The 13,560-nt window shown below is 43.4% G+C and overlaps 1 protein-coding gene across 5 annotated transcripts in view; it reads right to left on the bottom strand.

The window, feature by feature from the left end:
- The window catches only part of SMARCAL1 (SWI/SNF related, matrix associated, actin dependent regulator of chromatin, subfamily a like 1), a 65,500-nt gene extending 62,782 nt beyond the window's left edge, over positions 1–2,718 (bottom strand). For 2 of the 5 annotated variants that reach the window (XM_037849308.1, XM_037849303.1), the window contains exons 1-3: positions 2,471–2,718; positions 1,449–1,486; positions 148–1,031 (exon numbers count right to left, since the gene is read on the bottom strand). In XM_037849308.1, coding sequence (XP_037705236.1) covers positions 148–973 — 826 coding nt within the window. In that variant the 5' untranslated portion in view covers positions 974–1,031; positions 1,449–1,486; positions 2,471–2,718. Of the gene's footprint in view, positions 1–147; positions 1,032–1,448; positions 1,487–2,338; positions 2,449–2,470 lie in introns of those variants that run through there. The other 3 variants (XM_037849307.1, XM_037849306.1, XM_037849304.1) reach the window with 3 other exon arrangements.
- Between the last annotated feature and the right edge of the window lie 10,842 nt (positions 2,719–13,560).

Raw genomic sequence — 13,560 nt, 5'->3', positions numbered from 1 at the left:
GAAACAAGCTAAAATAGAAACATTTTAAACAACTGGATGGACAGAATGTGCCGATGCACTCTCTTCATATTTATAAGAAACTATTAGATTAACAAAGACTCTAGAAATAGAAAAACCATCTGAAGAACAAGACAAAAAGCTCATTACCATAACTTTTGCTGGGCAGACTCTTAAACACAGCAAGGAGTTCTGCGTTGTACCCGATCTTCACCTGGAAACGGTCTCCATTCCTTATGCAGGTTCCCTTCTGGGAGTTTACCACTTTTTGGGATGATGCCCCCAGATTCTGCAGGAGTTTGCCTTTTGTTCTGGCCATGACACCTGCACCATAAGGGACATCAGAAAGGTTCTGCCCCGAGGCAGAGGGTCTCACAGTCTCAGCCAGTAATTCAGAATCCTTGGGGGGCTGCCCAGGGGAAGAAGCTGCCGTCTCCTGGGAACTCTTTGCTCCAGCCCAAGGCTCATGAACTGTATTAGCAAAGGGTATCAATTTGTTCTTCTGTGCCGCCTGAAAATGGCCTTGAGCTAACTCAGAACCCAAAAGCTGCAGGCTGGGGACCTTGGGAGGACTTTGTGCCAGGGGAGGGGAGATCCCGGTGAGAGTCGATTGACTTGGTGGACTGCAGTTGGCACCAGCGGTGGGCATCTCTTCTTGCCTCTTCCATATCCCCTTTGCCTGCTCTGGGGTGCTGAGATGAAAACTGGGGGAATTTTGAGGTCTCTGGTTACCATGAGATGAATTACTGGGATTCTGTTGCTTGAAAACGACACCATGGTTCGCTGGTGTAGAAGGATCCCTCGGGAGGTTCTGGGAAGGGCCCTGCTTGGACTGGGAAGGGTTGGCGGCAGTGGAGGAGCCCCGGTGTTTGCTCTGACACTGGTCTGTTAACAATTTCTCAGCTCTACGGGCCAGAGCCTTTTGTCGATTCTCTTCAATCTTTTTTCTCTGCTCGTCTGTAAGGGGCAAGGACATTTTAACTGGGAAATGCGTATGCAGGAACGTCAACGTTTAATCGGAAATTCAGAAAAAGCTGTAGAAGGGGAAAAAAGATTCAAATAGACATTAAGTTTATTGATCTTCCAAACTGCTACCTTGATTTTAACATGCTTTTATCCCAGGAAATGCACAAGGAGCACAACCAAGGGATGTATTAAAATTTCTTTTATAATTTTTTCTTTTTAAAAAAAGCACATACACAGGGAGTGTAGCTATTATGATGCATATGCTAAAATAATTAGCAAAAAGGTCAGATCAGATCCAAAGCTAAAAAGGTACTTCAGCTGCAATGCAATGTTTTTCCCCCTCCCAGCCCCTAACCTACGTGAATTATCATCAGATCCCAAGAAAGTTACACAGTGCAACCCAAATCCATCAGATGAGAAAGGCCACTTTCCAAACTAGAAAGGATAATGGGATTAGACTGAAATAGACCAAAACAACCACATACCATGGCGTGACACTTGCTAAAAATCGCCTGTTTCCAACCTGGAAAAAGGAAAAAAAGTATTAGTCTCACAAACACTGTGCACCAAATTCAGCCCTCCACATTGGATCCTATCATTTCTGACAAATCTGCAAGTGAAAGGTGTAAGCCAGGGGCTGCCAGCCTGAGGGCCTCCTTCCAAAATGCACCATCATGGAGCAACCAAGTGATTCGTTTGGAAAAATAAGAAAAATTTTTAAAAGTAACACATGCTCACTGTACAAAATGCAGACACTAAAGATGTAAAAGAAAGGGTAAAATCTGTAATCTCACTACCCAGTAATGACCACTGTTTGAGTATAATTGTTTTTTTCTAACCATATTTCACCACATATTTGCAAGATACATTTACTACAACATAGTATCATTCTGTACATTCTATTTTGCATCTCGATTTTTTTTCAGCTAATTTACTCCGGACATCTTCAATGAGCTGAGCCAAGTCGACAATATTCTATATTCAAACAGCTGCACACTAATTTTCCTGGCTTGGTTCAGACTAAATGCAACGCCATGTGATGATGACGTAGTACTCCAGTAGCACCTTTTAGGTCTGGGAGGGGCAGGAGGCTTCAAAGGTTCCTTCCTCCTTTTTGGCCAGAAAGCCCCAAGCAAGCATCAACTATCCCCAGAGGCCTTCCTCCTCCTCCAACTTCGAGCAGTTAGGAAGGAATTAGGAAAAGCCTCCAATCTCCTTGGGTAACCCACTCCCGCCTAACTTTCCAACCAGCGCTCCCTTGCACCCCCAAACTCTGCAAGTCCAAGGCTAGTGAGTTAACTGCCACCATTAACCAAGGAGGGGAGGCCTCAGTAGTCCCATTATTCAGCCCCAAACAATAAAGCCACTCCATTACGTGGAAGCCCCTCTTCTTCTCTTTGCCGGGACGTCTGTTCTACCCCCTTTCCTGGGTGCGCCTCACCCCGACCCAGCAGTTAGCCGGGCGCCAAGGCCCACTTCCACCCCCATTATCTCCACTTGGATTCACCCTTCTTCTGGTCCACTCCCTCCTCCAGGCTGGCATTTGGTCTCGTCCGCCTCTGCCGCCTTCCTCCAGGTCTACCGTCTCACCCCGTGAGCCTAGATCGCGAGCCGCATTTGTAGCCCACCCCGACCCCAGGCGCGGCTTCAGAGCCTTCTCCAACCCGATTACACTTCCGGCTGGACGGTCTGGAGAAGATTTTCGAGCGCTACCAGTTTGCCTGCCTTATTGCCGGGCCCAGGCCTGGACAAGGGAAGGGCGGGACTTTGTCACGCCGAACTACACTTCCCAGGAGGCAACGCGACCTTAGCCGCGCTTCAAAAAGTGGACGTGATGAGCCGGAGAAACGAAGGGTGCCGCAATGTCTTTTGGGCTTTGTAGTTTCGGCCCAGTGCCTGGTGGGAGCTAGGGGCGCCGTGACGTCAGGGCGCAGGGGAAGTGGCGTACTGTGGGAGTTGTAGTTCTCAGCCCCCAGGCAAAGGTTAAGCCTAGGGCCTGTTGAGGAAAGTATGGGTCAATGAGGTTTCTCAAACTGGAGTCTTTCTGTTAGAGCTCTTTCCAGAGGGGATTGTGTAAAGCTAGAATGATTTAATGGCTCTTTATAAAAAGTACCTCAAGTTCACAGCCCCTGGTGGCATCCATTCCTGGTATTCATATCCCTGCAATGTAAGGCCCTCCCGCTGCCCCAAACCCCATTTCCCGGGATCAAGGAGATTTAGTAGCATCATGCTCTTGAGAAAATACTAGTAAGCTGATACTACCAGACTCAGTTTACCCATTTCTGAGCACCAGCACCTTTTCGCCTTCACAATCAACTCCCAATTTCATTTTGATGGTAAATACCAATTCATCAGTATGAACATGAATGTCGCTGTTATTCTGTTTTCTAACATGGCTGGTTTAAAGACAAACGGGTGGTACTTCCTGACCCACCCCATTGAGATGGAGTGGGAGGCTTCAGGGCTCCATCCTCCAACAGAAGTTTTGAACAGCTAGCAAGAACTGAAAGAAACATCATTCTCAAAGGTTCAGAAAACGATTGAAGGAGTAACGGGGCAAGTGTCAAATCCAGAGAAGGGCAACTTAAAAGTGGTGGGATTTCATGGCACCCTGGCCTTCCCCTCTCCACCTTCTCACCACCTTGGGACAGAGCTGGCCCACTCTCATATAGTGTAGGCCCTGATCCCAATTCTGGAAGGAGCACAGTAACCCTCCTGTACATACCAATAGCATCTAATTCAGGCCCAGTCGGTCTGGTCGGGTCTAAGGAACTGAACCAGGATGCTTGTCATAGGCTCACAGTCCCAGAAGTTGCCTTGCATGCAGAGGCAGCTAACAGAGCTCTCCTATAGACTGCCATGGGAGAACAGGCAAGTCATGGCTGCTTGGGGAGGATTGCTGGCTGTAAGACACAGAGTGCAGTGCCCAGGACTGTGAAGAAACTGTTTCCTAGGGAAGAGAGGACAGTCATATCCATATAAATGGGGGAATTCCTGGGGTCATAGGTACATGCTCAAGACAGGGAGGCCCCTACCCTTTGGCTTCAAGCTATTATCTAAATTCATTGTATGGCTAAGCTCTGAAGGTGAGCACTTGAACAGGTTCAAAATGTTCAAAAATAGATTGGGGTGATGAATGCACAACTATAAGATGGTACTGTGAACAGTAGATTGTACACCATGGATGACTGTATGGTATGTGAATATATATCAATAAAACTGAATTTAAAAAAATCAAAACATCCAGGTTTCAGCAAAGATTACAAAGCATGCAAAGAAACAGAAAGTGATGGCCCATGCAAAGGAGATTAAAGCACTAAAAACCATCAATGAGGAACATCAGGCCTGGGAGATACCAGACAAAAGCTCTTTAAAAACGGTCCTAAATATGCTCAAAGAGCTAAACGAAAACATGGATAAAGAACTAAAGGAAATCAGGAAAACTGAAGATGAACACAAAGAGAATGTCAATAAAGGGATGGAAATTATGAAAAGAAGCCAAGGGAAGCGGGGCAAGATGGCAGACTGGTGAGCTGTATGTTTTAGTTACTCCTCCAGGAAAGTAGGTAGAAGGCCAGGAACTGCATGGACTGGACACCACAGAGTAATCTGACTTTGGGCATACTTCATACAACACTCATGAAAACGTGGAACTGCTGAGATCAGCGAAATCTGTAAGTTTTTGTGGCCAGGGGACCCGCACCCCTCCCAACCAGGCTCAGTCCCGTGGGAGGAGGGGCTGTCAGCTCCAGGAAGGAGAAGGGAGAACTGCAGTGGCAGCCCTTATCGGAAACTCATTCTACTGATCCAAACTCCAACCATAGATAGACTGAGACCAGACACCAGAGAATCTGAGAGCAGCCAGCCCAGCAGAGAGGAGACAGGCATAGAAAAAAACAACACGAAAAACTCCAAAATAAAAGCGGAGGATTTTTGAAGTTCTGATGAACATAGAAAGGGGAAGGGCAGAGCTCAGGCCCTGAGGCGCATATGCAAATCCCGAAGAAAAGCTGATCTCTCTGCCCTGTGGACCTTTCCTTAATGGCCATAACTGCTTTGTCTCTTAGCATTTCAACAACCCATTAGATCTCTGAGGAGGGCCCTTTTTTTTTTTAATCCTTTTTTCTTTTTCTAAAACAATTACTCTAAGAAGCCCAATACAGAAAGCTTCAAAGACTTGCAATTTGGGCAGATCAAGACAAGAGCAGAACTAAGAGAGCTCTGAGACAAAAGGCAATAATCCAGTGGCTGAGAAAATTCACTAAACACTGCAACTTCCCAAGAAAAGGGGGGTGTCCGCTCACAGCCATCATCCTGGTGGACAGGAAACACTCCTGCCTATTGCCAGCCCCATAGCCCAGAGCTGCCCCAGACAACCCAGTGTGACGGAAGTGCTTCAAATAACAGGCACACACCACAAAACTGGGTGTGGACATTAGCCTTCCCTGCAACCTCAGCTGATTGTCCCAGAGTTGGGAAGTTGGAGCAGTGTGAATTAACAAAGCCCCATTCAGCCATCATTTCAGCCGACTGGGCGCCTCCCTACACAGCCCAGCAGCCCAGAACTGCCCTGGGGGGACGGCACTCACCTGTGAAATAGCACAGTCATCCCTCAACAGAGGACCAGGGGGTGCACAGCCTGGAAGAGGGACCCACTCGCAAGTCTCAGGAGCCATATGTCAATACCAAGGACTTGTGGGTCAGTGGCAGAGACAAACTGTGGCAGGACTGAACTGAAGGGTTAGACTATTGCAGCAGCTTTAAAACTCTAGGATCACCAGGGAGATTTGATTGTTAGAGCCACCCCCCCTCCCCGACTGCCCAGAAACACGCCCCATATACAGGGCAGGCAACACCAACTACACACGCAAGCTTGGTACACCAATTGGACCCCACAAGACTCACTCCCCCACTCACCAAAAAGGCTAAGCAGGGGAGAACTGGCTTGTGGAGAACAGGTGGCTCGTGGACGCCACCTGCTGGTTAGAGAAAGTGTACTCCATGAAGCTGTAGATCTGCTAAATTAGAGATAAGGACTTCAAATGGTCTACAAATCCTAAAAGAACCCTATCAAGTTCAGCAAATGCCAAGAGGCCAAAAACAACAGAAAATTATAAAGCATATGAAAAAACCAGACGATATGGATAACCCAAGCCCAAGCACCCAAATCAAAAGACCAGAAGAGACACAGCACCTAGAGCAGCTACTCAAAGAACTAAAGATGAACAATGAGACCATAGTACGGGATATAAAGGATATTAAGAAGACCCTAGAAGAGCATAAAGAAGACATTGCAAGACTAAATAAAAAAATAGATGATCTTATGGAAATTAAAGAAACTGTTGACCAAATTAAAAAGATTCTGGACACTCATAGTACAAGACTAGAGGAAGTTGAACAACGAATCAGTGACCTGGAAGATGACAGAATGGAAAATGAAAGTATAAAAGAAAGAATGGGGAAAAAAATTGAAAAAATCGAAACAGACCACAGGGATATGATAGGTGATATAAAACGTCCGAATATAAGACTCATTGGTGTTCCAGAAGGGGAAGAAAAGGGTAAAGGTCTAGGAAGAATATTCAAAGAAATTGTTGGGGAAAACTTCCCAAATCTTCCAAACAACATAAATACACAAAACATAAATGGTCAGCGAACTCCAAATAGAATAAATCCAAATAAACCCACTCCGAGACATATTCTGATCACACTGTCAAACACGGAAGAGAAGGAGCAAGTTCTGAAAGCAGCAAGAGAAAAGCAATTCACCACATACAAAGGAAACAGCATAAGACTAAGTAGTGACTACTCAGCAGCCACCATGGAGGCTAGAAGGCAGTGGCACGATATATTTAAAATTCTGAGTGAGAAAAATTTCCAACCAAGAATACTTTATCCAGCAAAGCTCTCCTTCAAATTTGAGGGAGAGCTTAAATTTTTCACAGACAAACAAATGCTGAGAGAATTTGCTAACAAGAGACCTGCCCTACTGGGGATACTAAAGGGAGCCCTACAGACAGAGAAACAAAAACAGGACAGAGAGACTTGGAGAAAGGTTCAGTACTAAAGGGATTCGGTATGGGTACAATAAAGGATATTAATAGAGAGAGGGGAAAAATATGACAAACATAAACCAAAGGATAAGATGGCTGATTCAAGAAATGCCTTCACGGTTATAACGTTGAATGTAAATGGATTAAACTCCCCAATTAAAAGATATAGATTCGCAGAATGGATCAAAAAAAAATGAACCATCAATATGTTGCATACAAGAGACTCATCTTAGACACAGGGACACAAAGAAACTGAAAGTGAAAGGATGGAAAAAAATATTTCATGCAAGCTACAGCCAAAAGAAAGCAGGTGTAGCAATATTAATCTTAGATAAAATAGACTTTAAATGCAGGGATGCTTTGAGAGACAAAGAAGGCCACTACATACTAATAAAAGGGGCAATTCAACAAGAAGAAATAACAATCGTAAATGTCTATGCACCCAATCAAGGTGCCACAAAATACATGAGAGAAACACTGGCAAAACTAAAGGAAGCAATTGATGTTTCCATAATAATTGTGGGAGACTTCAACACATCACTCTCTCCGATAGATAGTTCAACCAGACAGAAGACCAATAAGGAAATTGAAAACCTAAACAATCTGATAAATGAATTAGATTTAACAGACATATACAGGACATTACATCCCAAATCACCAGAATACACATAGTTTTCTAGTGCTCATGGAACTTTCTCCAGAATAGATCATATGCTGGGACATAAAACAAGCCTCAACAAATTTAAAAAGATTGAAATTATTCAAAGCACATTCTCTGACCACAATGGAATACAATTAGAAGTCAATAACCATCAGAGACTTAGAAAATTCACAAATACCTGGAGGTTAAACAACACACTCCTAAACAATCAGTGGGTTAAAGAAAGCAGACTTTTGCTCCGGAGAAGCTGAGAGAGGAAAAACACTCCAAGAGCAACTAAGAGTGACATTTTTGAGGAACTGCAGCCTAGAGAGGAACGTCCTGGGAGAAAGCCATTTTGAAACCAGAACTTTGGAGCAGATGCCAGTCACGTGCCTTCCCAACTAACAGAGGTTTTCTGGACCTCTGTGAAGGTACCCAATTGCTGATGTGTTACCTTGGACACTCTATGGCCTTAAGACTGTAACTGTGTAACGAAATAAACCCCGTTTGTTTTTTTTTATCATCATTTTATTCAGATATTCACATACCACGCAGTCATACAAAACAAATCGTACTTTCGATTGTTTACAATACCATTACATAGTTGTACATTCATCACCTAAATCAATCCCTGACACCTTCATTAGCACACACACAAAAATAACAAGAATAATAATTAGAGTGAAAAAGAGCAATTGAAGTAAAAAAGAACACTGGGTATCTTTGTCTGTTTGTTTCCTTCCCCTATTTTTCTACTCATCCATCCATAAAGTAGACAAAGTGGAGTGTGGTCCTTATGGCTTTCCCAATCCCATTGTCACCCCTCATAAGCTACATTTTTATACAACTGTCTTCGAGATTCATGGGTTCTGGGTTGTAGTTTGATAGTTTCAGGTATCCACCACCAGCTACCCCAATTCTTTAGAACCTAAAAAGGGTTGTCTAAAGTGTGCATAAGAGTGCCCACCAGAGTGACCTCTCGGCTCCTTTTGGAATCTCTCTGCCACTGAAGCTTATTTCATTTCCTTTCACATCCCCCTTTTGGTCAAGAAGATGTTCTCCATCCCACGATGCCGGGTCTACATTCCTCCCCGGGAGTCATATTCTACGTTGCCAAGGAGATTCACTCCCCTGGGTGTCTGATCCCACGTAGGGGGGAGGGCAGTGATTTCACCTTTCAAGTTGGCTTAGCCAGAGAGAGAGGGCCACATCTGAGCAACAAAGAGGCATTCAGGAGGAGACTCTTAGGCACAAATATAGGGAGGCCTAGCCTCTCCTTTGCAGCAACTGTCTTCCCAAGGGTAAAACTTATGATAGAGGGCTCAACCCATCAAACCACCAGTCCCCTATGTCTGTGGTCATGTTAGCAACCATGGAGGTGGGGTAGGCGAATACCCCTGCATTCTCCACAGGCTCCTCAAGGGGGCACTACATCTTTTTTTTTTCCTTGTTTTTCTTTCTTTCTTTTTTTTTTTTTTAACTTTCTCTTCTTTATTAAATCAACTGCATGAAAAAAAAAGTTAAAAAGAAAACAAACATACAATAAAAGAACATTTCAAAGAGACCATAACAAGGGAGTAAGAAAAAGACAACTAACCTAAGATAACTGCTTAACTTCCAACATGTTCCTACTTTACCCCAAGAAAGTTACATAATATAGCAACATTTCTGTGAACTTGTTCCTACTATATCCATCAGAAATTAACAGACCATAGTCATTTCTGGGCATCCCCAGAACGTTAAATAGCTTATCTGTTCTTCTTGGATTATTGTTCCCCCTTCCTTAATTGCTCTCTACTGCTAGTTCCCCTACATTCTACATTATAAACCATTTGTTTTACATTTTTCAAAGTTCACATTAGTGGTAGCATATAATGTTTCTCTTTTTGTGCCTGGCTTATTTCGCTCAGCATTATGTCTTCAAGGTTCATCCATGTTGTCATATGTTTCACGAGATCGTTCCTTCTTACTGCCGCGTAGTATTCCATCGTGTGTATATACCACATTTTATTTATCCACTCATCTGTTGAAGGACATTTGGGTTGTTTCCATCTCTTGGCAATTGTGAATAATGCTGCTATGAACATTGGCGTGCAGATATCTGTTTGTGTCACTGCTTTCTGATCTTCCGGGTACATACCGAGAAGTGCAATCGCTGGATCGAATGGTAGCTCTATATCTAGTTTTCTAAGGAACTGCCAGACTGACTTCCAGAGTGGCTGAACCATTATACAGTCCAACCAACAATGAATAAGAGTTCCAATTTCTCCACATCCCCTCCAGCATTTGTAGTTTCCTGTTTGTTTAATGGCAGCCATTCTAACCGGTGTTAGATGGTATCTCATTGTGGTCTTAATTTGCATCTCTCTAATAGCTAGTGAAGCTGAACATTTTTTCATGTGTTTCTTGGCCATTTGTATTTCCTCTTCAGAGAACTGTCTTTTCATATCTTTTGCCCATTTTATAATTGGGCTGTCTGTACTATTGTCATTGAGTTGTAGGATTTCTTTGTATATGCAAGATATCAGTCTTTTGTCAGATACATGGTTTCCAAAAATTTTTTCCCATTGAGTTGGCTGCCTCTTTACCTTTTTGAGAAATTCCTTTGAGGTGCAGAAACTTCTAAGCTTGAGGAGTTCCCATTTATCTATTTTCTCTTTTGTTGCTTGTGCTTTGGGTGTAAAGTCTAGGAAGTGGCCGCCTAATACAAGGTCTTGAAGATGTTTTCCTACATTATCTTCTAGGAGTTTTATGGTACTTTCTTTTATATTGAGATCTTTGGTCCATTTTGAGTTAATTTTTGTGTAGGGGGTGAGGTAGGGGTCCTCTTTCATTCTTTTGGATATGGATATCCAACTCTCCCAGCCCCATTTGTTGAAAAGACCATTATGACTCAGTTCAGTGACTTTGGGGGCCTTATCAAAGATCAGTCGGCCATAGATCTGAGGGTCTATCTCTGAATTCTCAATTCGATTCCATTGATCTATATGTCTATCTTTGTGCCAGTACCATGCTGTTTTGGCAACTGTGGCTTTATAATAAGCTTCAAAGTCAGGGAGTGTAAGTCCTCCCACTTCGTTTTTCTTTTTTAGAGTGTCTTTAGCAATTCGAGGCATCTTCCCTTTCCAAACAAATTTGAGAACTAGCTTTCTCAAGTCTGCAAAGTAGGTTGTTGGAATTTTGATTGGGATTGCATTGAATCTCTAGATGAGTTTGGGTAGAACTGACATCTTAATGACATTTAGCCTTCCTATCCATGAACATGGAATATTTTTCCATCTTTTAAGGTCCTCTTCTATTTCTTTTAGTAGAGCTATGTAGTTTTCTTTGTATAGGTCTTTTACATCTTTGGTTAAGTTGATTCCTAGGTACTTGATTTTTTTAGTTGCTATTGAAAATGGTATCTTTTTCTTGAGTGTCTCTTCAGTTTGTTCATTTCTAGCATATAGAAACATTTCTGACTTATGTGCATTAATCTTGTATCCCGCTAGTTTTGATTTTTTCAATTTTTTCCCCATTCTTTCTTTTATGCTTTCATTTTCCATTCTGTCATCTTCCAGGTCACTGATTCGTTGTTCAACTTCCTCTAGTCTTGTACTATGAGTGTCCAGAATCTTTTTAATTTGGTCAACAGTTTCTTTAATTTCCATAAGATCATCCATTTTTTTTATTTAGTCTTGCAATGTCTTCTTTGTGCTCTTCTAGAGTCTTCTTGATTTCCTTTATATCCCGTACTATGGTCTCATTGTTCATCTTTAGTTCTTTGAGTAGCTGCTCTAGGTGTTGTGTCTCTTCTGGTCTTTTGATTTGGGTGCTTGAGCTTGGGTTATCCATATCGTCTGGTTTTTTCATATGCTTTATAATTTTCTGTTGTTTTTGGCCTCTTGGCATTTGCTGAACTTGATAGGGTTCTTTTAGGGTTTGTAGACCTATTGAAGTCCTTATCTCTAATTTATCAGATCTACAGCTTCGTGGAGTACACTTTCTCTAACTAACCAGCAGGTGGCGTCCACGAGCCACCTGTTCTCCACAAGCCAGTTCTCCCCTGCTTAGCTTTTTTGGTGAGTGGGGGAGTGAGTCTTGTGGGGCCCAATTGGTGTACCAAGCTTGCGTGTGTAGTTGGTGTTGCCTGCCCTGTATGTGGGGCGTGTTTCTGGGCAGTCGGGGAGGGGCGGTGGCCCTAACAATCAAATCTCCCTGGTGATCCTAGAGTTTTAAAGCTGCTGCAATAGTCTAACCCTTCAGTTCAGTCCTGCCAGAGTTTGTCTCTGCCACTGACCCACAAGTCCTTGGTATTGGCGTATGGCTCCTGAGACTTGCAAGTGGGCCCCTCTTCCAGGCTGTGCACCCCGGGTCCTCTGTTGAGGGATGACTGTGCTATGTCACAGGTAGTGCCGTCCCCCCAGGGCAGTTCTGGGCTGCTGGGCTGTGTAGGGAGGCTCCCAGTCTGCTCAAATGATGGCTGAATGGGGCTTTGTTAATTCACACTGCTCCACCTTCCCAACTCTTGGACAATCAGCTGAGGTTGCAGGGAAGGCTAATGTCCACGCCCAGTTTTGTGGTGTGTGCCTGTTATTTGAAGCACTTCCGTCACACTGGGTTGTCTGGGGCAGCTCTGGGCTATGGGGCTGGTGATGGGCAGTAGTGTTTCCTGTCCACCAGAATGGTGGCTGTGAGCGGACACCCCCCTTTTCTTGGGAAGTTGTGCTGTTTAATGAATTTTCTCAGCCACTGGATTATTGCCTTTTGTCTCAGAGCTCTCTTAGTTCTGCTCTTGACTTGACGTGCCCAAATTGAAAGTCTTTGAAGCTTTCTGTATTGGGCTTCTTAGAGTAATTGTTTTAGAAAAAGAAAAAAGGATTAAAAAAAAAAAAAAAAAAAAAGGGCCCTCTTCAGAGATCTAATGGGTTATTGAAATGCTAATAGACAAACAACCAGGGCCATTAAGGAAAGGTCCACAGGGCAGAGAGATCAGCTTTTCTTCGGGATTTGCATATGCACCTCAAGGCCTGAGCTCCGCCCTTCCCCTTTCTGTGTTCACCAGAACTCCAAAAATCCTCTGCTTTTATTTTGGAGTTTTTCGTGTTGTTTTTTTTTTTCTATGCCTGTCTCCTCTCTGCTGGGCTGGCTGCTCTCAGATTCTCTGGTGTCTGGTCTCAGTCTATCTATGGTTGGAGTTTGGATCAGTAGAATGAGTTTCCGATAAGGGCTGCCACTGCAGTTCTCCCTTCTCCTTCCGGGAGCTGACAGCCCCTCCTCCCACTGGACTGAGCCTGGTTGGGAGGGGTGCGGGTCCCCTGGCCACAAAAACTTACAGATTTCGCTGATCTCAGCAGTTCCACGTTTTCATGAGTGTTGTATGAAGTATGCCCAAAGTCAGATTACTCTGTGGTGTCCAGTCCACGCAGTTCCTGGCCTTCTACCTACTTTCCTGTAGGAGTAACTAAAACATACAGCTCACCAGTCTGCCATCTTTTTTTTTTTTTTTTTTTTATGTTTAAAAATCCAATTAGTTTTTTTTTTTTTTTTTAATCATCATTTTATTGAGATATATTCACATACCACGCAGTCATACAAAACAAATTGTACTTTCGATTGTTTACAGTACCATTACATAGTTGTACATTCATCACCTAAATCAATCCCTGACACCTTCATTAGCACACACACAAAAATAACAAGAATAATAATTAGAGTGAAAAAGAGCAATTGAAGTAAAAAAGAACACTAGGTACCTTTGTCTGTTTGTTTGCTTCCCCTACTTTTCTACACATCGATCCATAAACTAACCAGTCTGCCATCTTGCCCCGCTTCCCTTGGCTTCTTTTCATAATTTCCATCTCTTTATTGACATTCTCTTTGTGTTTATCTTCAGTTTTCCTGATTTCCTTTAGTTCTTTA

Source organism: Choloepus didactylus, chromosome 9 (genome assembly GCF_015220235.1).
Source record: "Choloepus didactylus isolate mChoDid1 chromosome 9, mChoDid1.pri, whole genome shotgun sequence".
Taxonomy (NCBI): domain Eukaryota; kingdom Metazoa; phylum Chordata; class Mammalia; order Pilosa; family Megalonychidae; genus Choloepus; species Choloepus didactylus.
Note: the sequence above shows the minus strand (reverse complement) of the source record. Positions and strands in the feature narration are given on the sequence as shown.